General features: G+C 36.9%; 1 protein-coding gene across 1 annotated transcript in view; it reads left to right on the top strand.

The window, feature by feature from the left end:
- Positions 1-1,032: 1,032 nt before the first annotated feature.
- The window catches only part of LOC133208241 (GTP-binding protein Rit2), a 132,675-nt gene continuing 117,653 nt past the window's right edge, over positions 1,033-16,054 (top strand). Inside the window, exon 1 of the mRNA XM_061345968.1 lies at positions 1,033-1,090. Within this exon, the coding sequence (XP_061201952.1) occupies positions 1,036-1,090 (55 nt within the window). The 5' untranslated portion in view covers positions 1,033-1,035. The remainder of the gene's footprint in view (positions 1,091-16,054) is intronic.

Consider the following 16,054-nt stretch of genomic DNA (forward strand, 5'->3'; position numbering starts at 1 on the left):
GCATGAAAAAAAACCAAAAACACAAAACCCCCCACAACAAAACCATAAAAGAATACAATAGTGGAATTAGCTTAAAAATCAATAATTTTTTTTTTTTTAAAGGTCCATGTTTTTTCCCCTCTTTTTTCCCCCTTACTGTTCAATTGGAATTAACTTATTTCACTTCTGAAGGACTTTTCATGGCTCTCAGTCTTAGGCAGATATCTTTTCAAATGAGATGAGATGTAAGTTCCTGAAGAAAAACAACAAAGGTAGCATAACTTCTCATGTTGTTCTGATAACGTGGTATTACTGAACCCGCTGAATACCCCAGCCTGCATTAATGCTTATTCAGAATCCATGAACTTTAGGTGTCATACTGGAAACTTGTGGTTGGACAGGGTATGAATGCTTCTGGTTTTCTGTATAAATTGGGATATAATTTCCAGAATACCAGCTGTTCTAAATTATGCAAAGCAATTTTCTCAAGACTTGTGTAACTCTCCTAAAAATTTGTAAAATAGGTACTACTCAGTCATAAACCAGTCTGTTCAGAAGAAACCGAGTTCTAGATGATTAACAAAGTATTTATCTGATACATCAAATTTTATGAGTAGGGTATTCCTAAAATGCACCAGACGTCAAATCAGATTCTGCAGTTAGTGGCATTTTGCAACATCATGAAAACTTTTACAAATAACCTTTATAAACTATTTTCTACGTTTTTTCTTGGTAATTTTCATCCTTGTACAAAATCAGCTTAAAAGCATTTATCAAGTTTTTAAAAGATGAACCATTTTAATGCAATAATTGATAAATACATTTTAAAAAGAAACTAAAACAAATAAAAAAGTTAGTATTTTTCCATTCATCAGTTCTTAGTTACTACTGTAATACCACTGTGTTCTTGCAGCTGTAGACATGAAAAAGGCTTTTGACTTAATTTCTAAGCTGATGTCTGGATGAGTGAATTCTCAGCTTGTTATTCTCCCTGTTGTAATTTTAAGACAGTAATATCATTCTTTTTTCTTCCCTCTCTCTTTCTCTTTTCCAGCAATGACAATGCAGTTCATAAGTCATCGGTTCCCTGACTATCATGATCCAACTATAGGTGAGTAGAGATTACTCTCTTCTTCATCCCTTTCAATCTCTTTTCCTATTTGAGATTGCCATATATGAGAAGTTCCTCCTAAATAACATTAGATAGAAACAAGATTTGTAAACTTTAAACTAATCCTTAATTTTGTGATAACAATGACATTATTTCATGGTTGCATTATACCATAGTTATTGCTACCTGAAAGGTTTTGTACAAAATCTCTTCCAACAGATTTGTGGTTTCATACTGTATAGCTACTGATGTCCATGCAATGATAATCGCAAAATACAAACCACAAATGATACAAGATAGAAATAAATATTTCAAATATGAAAATAATATAAAAACTCCAGTCTGAAGTGTGTTTTTTGAAAGTTCTGTTATTTTAGTACTGGTTTGCATTATTAAACTCTCAGTTAACCTTTTCTAGAAAAATCAAGTGGCTATATGAAATATGCTTTAAATGCTGACCGTTGCATGTCTCTTTAGTTGGAGTACAAGGGGACATCTGAGATTGAAGTCAGATCTGTGATGAATTCTGGTTGAGTGATTTTCTGTTTCTAAAAGAGTTAACTCAAAATACTGTGGCAAAAATTGTGTCTCATTAAAATGTTTCAAAATCCCTCCCCCCCTCTCCCCCCTCGCCACCCTTCTAAACTGTGTACAAATTGGGAAGATATTTTCAGAGTATAAACCCAAGTAATTGATTGCCTGGAACAACCCGGATTCCTGTTGTTGTATTGGGTATCATCTGTGCACATCCTGTCAGACACTTAGCTAACACCAAACTGAGCATGTGACGGCACTATGGCTTTGTGGCAAAGAAGGCTCAAGGTATGCTGGACTGCATTAGGAGGAATGTTGACAGCAGATTTTGAGAGGCGGTCCTTCCTCTCTCTGCTCAGTACTACGGAGGCCACACCTGGAGTACTGTGTCTGGCCACGGCACCCAGGCACGGTTTGGTCAGAAAGGTTGCGGAGTCTCTATCCTTGTAGATACTCAAAACTGTACAGATGTAGTTCTGGCCATCCAGCTCTAAGGGGGGCCTGTTTAACCAGAGGTTTAGACCAGATGATCTCCAGAGGTCCCTGACAACCTGAGCAATACTGTGACTCTGTGTTGTCAAGAGCTGTCAAAAAACTTCTTGCTGTTAAGCATCTTGTGGGCATTATAACAATTATTAATATAAATGTATGCAATAAAGAAGCATGTGATGTTAAGACAGAAATCAGCAGAAGTGAACATTTATTCATTTAATAATGTCTTAGTTATTTTTACTTACAGGAAAAAGTCCTTGCATTTATAAGAACTATCCATATGTAATATTTGGTTATACTAAGCAAAAAACAAAAGATGGCAGAATCTTGGTTTGATAAGTGGTAGGTAATCTTAAAATTCACAAAGATTGCCTTGAAAAATAAAAATTGAAAAGAAAAATAAAAAAAGAAAAACATTTTGTTATCTTTGAAATATTCAGATATTTCAAACTCAGGTTTAACCTCTATAAATTTACTCCATTTCTAGGTAAAGCATCTAATGGTAAATATTTATAATTAACATTTAATGATAAATAATATTACTAATGGTAGTATTTCTTTTAATTTGTTATTTCTCCAGAATTGCACATTCCTGGATATTAATTCCTGGTGCATTGTGGTATTTTAATGACTAAAAAAAAATGCATAATCTCTTCATGCCACTACTAATCCTATAACTATTGAAAATATTACAAAATAAGAACTTGATGTGTCAGCTTTAACGTAGACAAAAGTACTATGCAGTTGCTACAAATTCACTTGTTGCATGCAGAAAAAAAAGTAATCATTAGATCTAATTAGAAAAAAGGAACATTAGTACTTACTGACACCATTAAGTTGTGTACATACACCCATCTTTATTATTAACTATCCATCTGCCACCTGTATTTATCCATATATTGTAGCCTGTCATAATCTTAAATTATTGGTCTCTAGACACTACCACAATATGAATAATAGATAATCATAAAGAGAAGGAAAGCTTATGATGCATTGTAAGTACATAGTGCAGGAATGCCTAGAGGACCTAATCAGCATGAAGGTCTCCTTGAGTAAGAGACAGCTTCTGCTCTGTAAAACCAACACTCTAAATAGGTGAAAGGAGAGGGAGAAACAGAACAGTGAAATGAAATATTGAATTCAAACTCACACAGCTGGCTGGAGGCAGGACTGGAAGTACAGCTCTGAGTTTTGTCTGTTCAGCACTTCTGTCCCTTGGAATATGCTGAGGACATCCTGAGAAAGGCCTAATTCTATTTCTGCTCTGAAACATGTACTAAACAACAGAGTATAATCTTGGGCTAAGTACTTGCATTTCTTTTTGGATAAATTTGTCATATGACCCCTCAAAATCGGACATAATCCCCCAAGACAAAGAGAAGGAATAATTTGTTATCTGACCTGTAATAACAAATACATTTTAAAATCTCAGTACACTGGAAATTTTATACTGTTGAGATTGCATTTACTACTTTTGATCCCCTGGTTGCAAAGCACAGATTCTTTTTGTTGTTGTTGTTGTACATGCACTAGTAGGCATATTTTAACTATTTTCCATCAGTCTAAAAGAATATTAGGTGACCCAGAATGAGCATATTTAGGGCCAAGACTATGTGATGCCAGGATTTCATAGAATCGTAGAATCATAGAATAGTTAGGCCATGGGCAGGGCCACCTTATACTAGACTGTCATCCAAGACTCTGTCTAACCTGGCCTTGAACATTGCCAGGGATTGAGCATTTTGTCAAATAAGAAGTTATTCTTCGAAGGTTACAAGAAGCTAGCCACAGACAGATGCTTTGTGTGCATTTTCGACCACTTTAATTCCTCAGCAATTTGTATCCTATTTATGGGGCTCATGAGCTGTTCTGAACTTCTCTGGACACACTGACCTCAGAAGATCCAGAAATTCATTTGTATGATCAGCTAACATCACATGAAATACCTGAAACGAGGAATCTACAACAGTTTTTGCTTTGACTTTAAAATAAATGGCTGTCGACTGGTTTTCATGTTCTATTTCATGAAAGCCTAAACCCTTTCAATCCAGAGAAAGGTTCTGAAGTTCAGTTATTTTGGTATAAAGAATGTATTTTATGTTCTAACCTATTTCTTGCTTCATAGAATCATACCCATGGGCAATTGCTTTTTGAAGGTTTTTATTTTTTTTTCCTTCTTTATTTTATACATCATCTGTAAACTCATAAAACAGTGAGGTTTAAAGGGAGTACAAAGATGAGAACATATTTGTCTTGTGTCTAGTCCATCATGAGGGTATGGTAAAAATTGCTGTTACTGACCAGAGAATATGGAAGAGTTTTTTTCAGTGTAATAAGCTGCCAAGTGCTTCTCCTTCCAACTTTTGCTTCCCTCCAAACACACAGTTAGGAATTTACCCTAAACATTGTGCAGTAGTAATCATGTAGCTTAAAATTCCAGAGCATTATTTTTTCCCTTTTTTGTGACAGTGCCTAGGAACATGGATTTTCTCTACCATTCCTGTTCATTGTGGCTCAGCATTATGTTCCCAGTGTTTCTCCAGTGACTTAATCTCTACCAGTATAGTAGATATGTACATTTCAAATCTAATAGTGCTTTGTGCTTACAATTTTTTTTCTGTTATCCACTGACATTTTTGAAATATTACATGGAATCTTCATCACTGAAAGTTGCTGCTGCTGTAGGGTGATGCAGAATTTTTGCTCAAACCGTATTTCAGTTGTTACAGTACATAAGGCATGTGCTCATAGATTTGTATGTCATACATGCATTTCAAGTGAGCAAATCTATCTTAAACCAACTATGCAAATAGATTTAGACTTAATTTACGTGGTTTTCTTTTTGTGTATTATAGTTTATAGAAAAAGTACCTATATTCCTTTCAAATGCATTTTTGTTCCAATAGGAATTTATTCTGAGAAGTACATCGTGTTGCAGACGTCATACATATGGTGTCAAAATAAATGATCAGAATAAATGGGCCCTTCTGATGTATCAAACTGTCCTTTATTTTAGCTGATTGTCTCAGTTTGAAAACCTGATGTCAAGAAATTCAAGTGGTAGGAATTAAAACCAGATATAAACAAACATGCATGCACATAAATACACAAATACATGTGTCAGTATTTGTTTAAAATATAGAGTAAACATTGAGAAAAACTTAAAAGCTACCTGAATTGCTAATTTTAATCCTGTCATCTTGAATTTAATGCTAAGTGGGAATAACAGTTGTGTTCTAGTTCTGCTGCAAATATTGCAGTCCAAAATTTTGAGTCATAATTAATTTATTTTTCTAAGTAAATGGGGAGAGGAAGGACAATTTTTTTTAATTTTTTAAAATTTTTTAAGTATTAGACTGTGCATAGGCAAAATTTCAGAGCTTAGCATGTCTTGAAAATAAAATTATTTCGGCACACATTTAATATTTAATTGTAGTCAACAATGGGAACAATTTCCAAGTGGCAGTGGATGTGATCATTTTCTGGAACAAATGGGTAAGAGCAATTTACACTCTGTACAGTCCTTGGCAATATCACAGAGAGTTAATGCAAGCAGAGTGGCAGGGAAGGAAGCATGACATAGTGTAGCAAACTGGACAGCCTCCAAGATGCTCATTAAACATGTGACTAATCTTAAAATGAATACATAATGCAAACGAGATGCGAAAGCAGCTTCCTGTTTTGGTGAGATATCACTGCATGAGATTGTGTCAAATGAGCAGTTGAGGGTATTAAGGCTGAGTCAAAGTCAGACTTTAATTGAAATGGGTGTGTGATGGGAGGCACTCTAGCATTAAGCATATGAATTTCCATAAGGTTTCCTAACGAAGTAATGCATTCACCAAAGCATCAAAACTGTGTTTTATTACACAGTTAAACTCATCTTTAATAAGATAGTGGAAATGTGGGGGTGAATTTGAGAAAAAATACAAAATGTGACTTAAAATTTGCTAAGGTTATATAATGTGAAATATCTGTTTTATAAATAATACTGTATGTTTTCAAGGCACAATAATGGAAAAAGATAAATCATGGGAAATGATTATTCATTAGGTATTCATTAGTAATGAGAGTGAAAAAAAGGCAAAGATGGGACACATCTATTAGATTGGGAGAGACGTGTCTTGCCAGAAATGTGCTATTTTTAGAGTACAGAGTGTTTCTAGATGTTTTCTACTCTTACCTAAAACATGTATATGCATCTATTCCATCCCTAATTTCAGTCTCATTTTTCCATAGAAGATAAAATACTTGGATTGGACTGAACAAACCACAGCTGGATTTGAGCTTTAAAATTGTTATTTAAAAAAAAATTATCATGTGATCAGTAGATAAATAGTGAGTACCACCTTTCATTCATCATTCTCTATACATTTAATAGCCTTACTTGAGACTGGATAAACGTCTTGCGTAAAATGATCTGGAACCAGAACAATTTGTTTCCAAAGACTGTCTCCAAGTGTATGCAGTCTGATTGTGTAGAAATGCCTATATTCCGTACTCACCATTATTTAAAATGAGAAGAATATAGAAGAAAACTGGTGTATGCATTTGAAACATATCCTTAAACCTATATTTTATGATTAGTTTTAATTTCTCTATAGGTTGATATTATCTGCATCATAATTTTCTAATCAGGTTGGGAGATTAATACTCACTTTAGTATAATGCATTCTGATTTATGTACAAGAGGAAAGATTGTGCTTACTATGTTAGGGTTGGACCTCATATTCCAACAGCTAAATTAAAATGTTTACATATGAGCTGTGTATCTAAGTGCCAGTTACATAGAATTCAGGAGATTTAGGAGTAGAGATGAGTGGAGGTTGATTTTTGCTCCTTTCCCTTACCACAGGCTTTGAGAGCCATTTGATACATGCTGCACTATCCTGCTTTGGTTTGGAATCGTGATGCAGAAGGCTGTGGATCTCCCACAGGTCTTGTGTTGTCATCATCTGTAACACTGTGTATGTGACATAGGAACTATGGAACACCAAAGCCCTCCTAATCCAGTGAGGGAATGACAGGAAAGATTCCTGAGAGCTTATCAAACAACAATAGTCATGTATGGGAATAAACAGCATCTGTACTTCTACTGAGTGTAAGGGGATTTTAGATGCCTACCTTGAATGTAGATACATATTTTGTAGCTGTCTAAATGCAAGTGCCTTCAGGTAAGTTGCAGTACCGTCACTGACAACTTGTCAGAACAAGGGCTTTCACAGATCATAGTGATATCTCCCAGAGTGCCTGGGTAGATGTCCTGCAGTTAAGGGAGGAAATAGCAGAGTGCGACTTGCCATGCAGTATCTTTGTTGAAAGCAATGAAAGAAAGGAGACCACTGGCATGTATCTGGTAGCTTTGGTGCTGCCACTGTAAGACTAAAAAAACCACCCCTAATTAATAAAAAAGGAGGGAGTAGTATTAAGAAATTAAGAATGTAAAAAGTGCCTAATCTGCTCAGCTAGTTTAGATTTCAGTGAGGCAACAAAATAACTTCTGCTTAGTGTTGTTATGATAACCTGCCATGAAAGGAAATACAAATTGTTTGAAGTCATTAAGAATGGAGATTAGAAAATCATAGTAGATTGTTCTCAATGTGATGGAAACAATATGATTAAAAAAAACCTCTATTTATCTTGAAAATAATTTTTTTAAAAGGTGGTAGTTCCCTGTAAAGAGCAGATTGATGATAATTGGATCTTCTCTCAGCATTTCAATCTGAGCTATATCCTCTAACTTAGATGAATTCTAAACTCAAGATGATCTTTGGTTCTTACCCTTTCCTGTGTTGAGAACATCATATTTTCCTCAGTGAAACAGTCTAGCCCTGTTCTAAATATGTGAAACGTTCTGTGTCTCTGTTATTAAATTATTTCTTGAGATTTTGCTTTGCTAAGCCAATTATTCAGTCCTAAAAGGCTTGCAGACTTCATGCAAGAAATAACCAAAGCAACCAGTTACATTTTCCTGTCCATTCTCAAGATGAATCACCTCTAATATCCTGGAAAAATACCTAACGTCTGCTACTGCTCTGTCACATTCATATTTTCTTACAAATGCAACTCATCATGTAATTATTTGAGGGCTGTTTACACCAGGTGACAACTCCCTGTCACATAGCATTTTCAAAGACGAGGAAACAGTGCTTAAAGTAGTAATTTTCCTTTGCTAATATCTCTGATATAAACTGTAGCAGACCCGCAAATGCAGTCTGTGTCTTTCCAGGGAGTAGGTGGCCCAGAGAGGTGTTCCTACACGTGCCATTTTCTCCCTTACCATTTCATCAAACACCTGCTCAAAGGCTGGATGTTAAACAGAACACCTCGGAGAGCATTTAGGCTTGCAGTTTAGTCTTGGAAATGCAGTTGGCTGGCTGTGTCCATCAGTCCACACACCCTTAGGTAACTTGACACAGCAGTTATGCTTCAAGAACCACCTTAGCCACAGTGGTAGCAGACAGCAGCTACAGTTAACAAGCCTCTGAGACCTGTGAGGTCTCAGGGAACTAAAGACTGAGAGACCTGGTTTTAGTTTGAGAAGAGAGGGTTCAGAGGATAACTTACCACCATGTTTCAGTATTTAAAGGGTGGCTACAAAGAAGATAAAGACTCCCTTTTTACAAGGAGTCACATGGAAAAGATATCGGGCAATGGGCACAAGTTACTGCTGGGGAGATTCTGGTTGGACACTGCAGGAAAATTTTCTGCAGCGATAACAATTAGCCATTGGAATAATTTCTCCAGCCAAGTGGTGGATCCTCCAGAGTTTGATTCAACTAGACAGGGTTCTGGGGCATTGAGTCTAGATCATGCTTTGCCAAGAAAGATTGGATCATAAGTCCCTTGATGTCCCTTCTAACCTGGGGTTCCATGATTCTGTGAAATAGTGTCTAGAGTAGACTCAGTGTTGAGCTACCTAATTTCTGTACCCTAAATTGTGAACAAGGAATAATAAATGGCCTGTTGCCTGCCAAGAACAGATTTCAGAAGCTCTGCAGAAACTCTAGTTTTGTGAGGTAAGACGAGCCAAATCTAACAGCTAATTTGTGTGATAAAAGAGGAATTCCCACTCTTCATCTATGCCCTTCTCTCACCCTTACTGGTGCTCTGGCATTCACTGGACAAGCTGATTCAACAGCAGTCCAGAAGAAAACTAAGCCACCCCAACACAGAACAGTTGTATACCACGTTAGTGACCTTGATCACCTTAGTAAAAACAGTTCTGTAAGCCCCAAAAGTGGCAAAAGGGATAGTATGGAACCATATATGGGGAAATGTGAGTATAGGTGGGAACGAAAGAGAAGAGAGCCTTTTATTTCTGGGACAAACAAGATGTAGTAACTGAATCACCATCTCATGCAGAGTTACTCTCAGACATTAGTCTGTGAGCCAGAATTCCTTCCCAAGTTGATCTCTGTTAAAAAGAATATTGATAACTAAGTATCTGTGCCAAAAAATGTAGATGGATTCATTTTGGTTTTCTAGTAAAGTACTAGAGGGAAAAATAGCCATCAAGGGTTGTTATGAACAAGCGGCTTTGACTTAGAAAGGCCTTTGAGATGCAAATAACTGGAAGCTGAGAAAATATGCCAAGGAAAAATCATTGTGTAGGATTCCTTGGGTCACTCTGCAAAAGTGAAAAATGGATTAGATTGACTGTTGATCTTTTATTGCTCTACTCCTTATATTCTCATTTGGAGCATTTATCTAATCTGAATTACTTTAATTAATAAACTGGCTGGTGATCTGTCTTCTCTTTCTCCCTTGTTTCAGAAAGCAAGCAAGTAGGTGAACAATTCTATTTTTTTGTCAAACAGGGAATCATAGAATCTCCGCTTAACATCTGCTTACTGTGGCTGGAGCAGGAAAGGAAATCATTTCTCCATTGTGTTGCAGTAAGAGACCTGTGCTGCATGTTCACATGAAAAAAAAAACACCACTACCCCTAAATGGGTCATAGTTTTCTATCTGCCATTATCTCTTTTTGTGCTAGAAATAAGATATATTCCTGCCTTGGCCATCTTACCATCTCACTGAATAAAGTGTCAATGGAGGTTCAAGCGTAGTATACAACCTTTCTATTCCTCTTAGATACCCCTGAGTTTAACTGCATATTTGCTAAACAGAGAGAAGGAAACCAGCCAAAAATGTACACAAGTGTGACCTTGTGGTTGTTATGATAACACCGATTAAAACTTAGGAGAGAAAAAAAGCCTTTTCTCGTAACTGACAGTATAAAAACATTTCTATGGTATATTTTTTTATAACAGTAATATTAGTAATAATGATAATAATGAAATGGTTTTGTTATAATTCTTTCATACCTACTATACTTAGAATTTAGAAAGAGTCAGCCAATAATAGAAACCATTGTTAAAATATTTTTTTTCTGTTCTACTCATAATAGGCTATTATTATTTTATTTCTTTTTTGTACCAGCTTTATTCAGGCAGAAGACCTCTATATCAGCAACTGGTGGTTTTGAATTGACTCAGTCTGACAATCCTCACTTTGCCCTGCATTGATTCACCAGTTCTCTGATTCAACCATCTAATAAACTGAAGTGGCAAAAAGGAGATGAAGGGTGCTTCTCATAACAATATAGCTTATTCTCAGGTCTGACCTCTTCAAACCTTTCTCCAGGATTACAGTGATACTCTAAACATCAACCTATCATAAAAAATTGGGACAACATTTCCTTCTTGGGTTCTTAGCTACTGTAGCTTTTTTAGTAGAGATTCATATGCACACTTCCATTGGATTGAGCCGCTCATATAATCTGGGGAATTTAACTCCTAGACTATAGATACTGATAATGTTTAAGGGTGAGTAAAGTGTCCATCTGGATGGTGACATTAAAGCAGAAGAGTTTGTTTATCCAGAACTATAAACTACAGTGAACTCGCATGTGGATTGCGGTTTCTAATTCATAACATAAAACTGCCAAAGTTCTAGACTGTGATTTATCTCACCCTAATATCTTCATTTCAAGTTAGTCAGATCAATAATGGTATCAAATGTGAAATACTGTAAAGAAAGTCTAGGTTCTTAGGGCTAAAGTGGGGTGAAATGTCATGTTATGTGGTGACTGAGGAGACTGAGAAGTCCTGGGAATTAGGTGACTGATGCTGACATGACGTTGGTGACTGACGTTAGACCTAGGTCACTCTGTGGGTTTAGCGCAGTGGTTCTAGTATTACTAATCTCTTATAATGATAATAATTATGATTAGGATCTTAAACTTTGAAAGAGATGAAGTGAGATTTGTGACCCTTAAATGGGGTCACCAGTGCAAAACTGGATTACCCATTCCCAGTATATCTTGATTTGTAAAAATACTCCTTCACTTATACTTTAAACTGGAAGAGACACTAATGCTATGGTTTCCTAGATGTGGATGATTCATCATGCTCAATTCAAAATTCTTCATCATGGGACAAATGTCCCCATTAACCTTTCTTTCAAGGAAGTCAGCAGCCATCTACACCTTACTAAATCCAAGGCACCATGCAAGCTAATAGCCATACAGATGTAGTCAACTTGTTAATTGCTCCCCTGAAATGACAAGAAGTGAATTCGTAGCTGTCAGATCCTCCTACTCAGCAGCACAGTTACGGACTTGAAAGAGTAGTGAAATTGCTACCTGCTATTCTTCTTCCCTAAGATAAGGGTACTTGGACTCCCGTTAATTATCATGTTTTGATTAAACAGGAGCACTTTGTTCACTTTGTTCATGTACCATCTTTGAGTTAAATGACATTTTTCTGAAAGCAGTGAAAGTAATGATACGCCTTTATTAAATTTTAGTAGCATTATCTATATTGCAAGTGGTTTCTAGCAGAAAAGCAAGTGCCACAGCAAAGGTTTGCCTGAGTTACTTTAGCCTTGATTTGCAAAATTGCAAGCAGTTGTAAGAAATCATATTTTCTCTTTGGGAGCTGCTTCTGAGGAAAATATTTGTCACCCAAATAGTCTTATTCACATATATGCAAAAATTATCCTTTTTGAAGGACTGCAGTACAAGAAGAAGAGGTGAGTGAGATTTTTGGGTAGCAGGCCCTATCCTGTACAATTGTTTATACAAATCGATAGTATCTATACATGTTTGTAGATAGAGTCATAAATGGTGTCTTCGTGAATAACAGCATTCGGATCATGACTGGTAGTTATTGCACAGGGAATGGATAAACGTCAATACTCAGTTTAAACTTCGGTTTAGAAGGCTCTTTTGGCTTGTTGCGTCAGGATATTGAATCAGAACTGAAGTAAAAGAACCACAATGCTTCCAAATCAGCAGTGGTAAAGTGTTCACTGTGTGAAGGGCAAGTAGTAGTGGAGAAGGGGTTTTTTACTCAGTATGGATATGAATGGTGGGTGGCTTGGGCTGATTTCTGTGGAGTATTTGCTTATCACGAATGCAGGCTGAAGGTGTTAAGTGCACATAAACTGTTACCATTTATTTGCACCATATACTTTAAGCCAGGATGACAGAGATCTGACTCTGTGCAAGGTGCTGCATAACCAGGGAACACAGAAGGGAGTTTGCCTTGCTGGATGCTTACCTTCTCCTTTTTTTGACCTTCTTTGCCTGAAAATGGTATTTTGCTTTGAATTTTCTGTTGTACATTGTTCAACAAAATTGCTCTTAATTTTGGTTCTTCTTGAAAGCCACTCAGACCATTGTCTCCTTTTCCAACAGTTTTGTTAGTAAACATCATATTAATGAGGGCCCAAAGGGAGAAGACAAACCATATTTAACTCACTCAAAGTTCAATTCACTCAGATTTCTGTTCACACAAAACCTTTTAAAGCACAGATAATGCTTCTTTTCTTGTGCTTACCATAGATTATGTGACACGAAGTCGCCTTTGCTTCCCTTGCTTTTCAGCAGAGAATAAAAGGGTAGCACAGCAATGAAACTGCAAGCTCACATTGAAGAAGAGGTGCTTGTAGGTATCTATAGGTAAAATGGAGCGGGGGGAAGGAAAATACAAAAGACAGTGCAATGGATAGCCCATTTTCCAATTTGGAAGGCACTGAGTGCATTTCAGGTCACCATGACAGCTGCCATGTGAGTACCTAAAGCTGAAAATCAATCAGGCTCTTGCAGCAGCTGTGTGTTATCGGTCTTGATCTGCAGAGCATGGTTCTGAAACATTAGGGAGACCAACAAGGGGGAGAAAGTTAATTCGGGAGCACCTGTTTTAAGACAGATACATAATGGCATTGAAAGAGGAGCTCTGTGGTGAGGCGAGAACCAACAGAATGCTCATTAGGCTGAGGAAGCTTTTAGTTTGATTACTGTAACCAGATTCAGGCAGAGTACGGTCAATGTCAGCCAGAGTCCAAGTTAAAGGAGGGATATGAGAATATGACAATGGAGATGGCTCAGTTGAAAACTACTAATGACAAATAGTCAGACTGCATGGGGCTGACTGGGCCTAAGCTCACATCTTTGTTCTGCTGCAATTCTGGATGCTTAACAGGTAATTTAGGCCCTGTCCCCCTCCAGGTATTTAGGCACCACTTTTTGTTGATGGTAGCAGGATTAAGCAGAGAGATTTGAGTATAGTCTAGCTATGCTGCTGCTTTCCACTGAGGATATTAACAGTGCTTGTTTCAGGAGGATGAAATCAACTAATAGTTATGAGTTATTCTGTTCTTGTTTTCAGACTTAGAAATACCTTGTATTTCTGTTTGCATCTTTACTCCTTGAAATCATGAATTATCTTATGAACACAACAGGATTTGGTTTTATATGCCACTGTACACACAGGAACCAGAACACTAGTTAGTTAAGAGCATGTCATAACACTGAACAAAGGCTAAATAAAAGACACAAAGAATTGCATCCTGAATTGAAATTAATACAGGTTTAATTTGACAGGCTGTGAAAGTTGGGGCTGTTCAGCCTGGAGAAGAGAAGGCTGCGTGGAGACCTCACAGCAGCCTTCCAGCATCTGAAGGGGGCCTTATAGGATGCTGGGGAGGGACTCTTCACTAGGGACTGTAGTGGTAGCACAAGGGGCAGCAGGTTAAAACTTATCCAGGGGAAGTTTAGATTGGATATAAGGAGGAAGTTCTTTACTGTGATGGAGGTGAAGCACTGGAATGGGAGTTGTGAATGCTTCATGGCTGGTGGTGTTCAAAGCCAGTTGGACAGAGTCTTGGGTAACATGGTTTAGTGTGAGATGTCCCTGCACATGGCAGGGGAGTTGGAACTTGAGGATCTTAAGGTCCTTACCATCCCTAACTATTCTATGATTCTGTGATTCTATGATTCTATAATAAGGAAAGCTAGAATACACAACAGTAGTATGCATTCAAATTTAGCAAGGCCATTTGAAAACATTGCAGAATCTTTTCTGAAGACATATTGGCCAAGACCTCAATTTAGTATCTTATCTGAAAATATATGAATGGTAACTTGAATGCTAAAATGAAAACTGTAAGATAGAAAGTGCTGTGTTTCTCATCATGCAACTGAACGTACAATGAATAAATGTATCAATTTATTTTATGACAAGCACTTAAGACGACTAATGCTTTTGTTTTTTCTCAGATTATTTTAATTTTCTCAAGGCCTATGCTATAGTCTTTATATGAGAATAAAGCTAGCAGAGAGGTTCTGTCTGCATTAAACTCTGCATTACTTACCTGCTCTTTTTCATAGAAACAGCAGAGATGTTCAAAGCGTGTATTTACTGAAGGAAGACTTTTTGTCTGTGGGTTTGGAAAGCAGCAGCCATTTTTTCTCTTCTCCACAAAACAACATCAAGATTCTTCTGCCTGGAATGGTGCTGTCTGTTACTAGCATTATACAGGCAGGAGCAGATGACTTGAACTGTTAACATAAAATTGAGCAAAACCTGAAAGACCTGACAAAGACCTGACAAAGCCAAACAAATGACAGCATGATGACAAAATCAGTTCAATGCTAAGAAATAAAAAGCAGCAGCCTTGGAAACAATAATCTGGAGTATTCTTAATTTATGGTGTAATGTAGGATTGTGTAGCACTAGACAGAACTGGAAGTGGGATATTTAAGTATCCTAGATACTAGTCTAGTACTAATTTTCCCACTTGCCTTGTCTTAAAGGATTCTACCTACGTATTTACAGAATACAAAGCAATCAAATCTGTCAGTTCTACTATTCTAAGCCATTCATTGCTTATCATGGGCACGTAGCTCATAAGAAGGCAGCCTCTGTAACTTGGTGTCCTTGTCTGCAAAATACTGATAGCAATGCTTACACAAATTATAAAACTCATACTCCAGGAAAATAATTGCATGCTAAGGGAAATTGTAAGACTGATCTATTTTGATGGGCAATTCCTATGACATGCTTACTTTTATCTCGCATAGAAGGAGGTTATGTGTAGTAGTTGTACAGTGATTTAAGTGCCTGTTCATACACTCTCTTTTTATTTTAAAATGCCTTGTTGTAAATACAGACAGCATGCATCCAGCCAAGGACTCATGATCATCCTGCATTTAGGAGAATCTCTGGATTAAAATGCATATGTAGTAGATAATCTAAGCACACCAAGAGCTGAGTATCCTGTTGTCTTTTTGGCACACAAGCAGAACAATAAGAGGCAGAACTCCAGGTATGGCTGATGGAGCTTGGACTTCCTTCTGCTGCATTGTCATCTACTTAGCCAGATAAAATACCTTTTGGCTCATCTATACGTCTGAATCTGGTTGCTTTTAACTGCAATGTATAGTGTATAAATCAAAGAAGAAGAGAACCTATTTGTTTAGAAGAAATATCAGCAGAATTAACAAAACGGAAGAAGCAGGTGACCTATATTTCAGGGACTGGAACATGTCTGTAATGCAGATGAAAAACACATTCAACTCGCCTTTAAGTTGTATACCATCCAAATCCATTTGGCATGAAGCAGTTACCTGCTCATAGTTAAAAAATTGCT

The sequence above is a fragment of the Neopsephotus bourkii genome, unplaced genomic scaffold (genome assembly GCF_033783945.1).
Source record: "Neopsephotus bourkii isolate Nb327-2 ecotype Australia unplaced genomic scaffold, CSIRO-AGI_Nbou_v1 NB_247, whole genome shotgun sequence".
Classification (NCBI taxonomy): Eukaryota; Metazoa; Chordata; class Aves; order Psittaciformes; family Psittacidae; genus Neopsephotus; species Neopsephotus bourkii.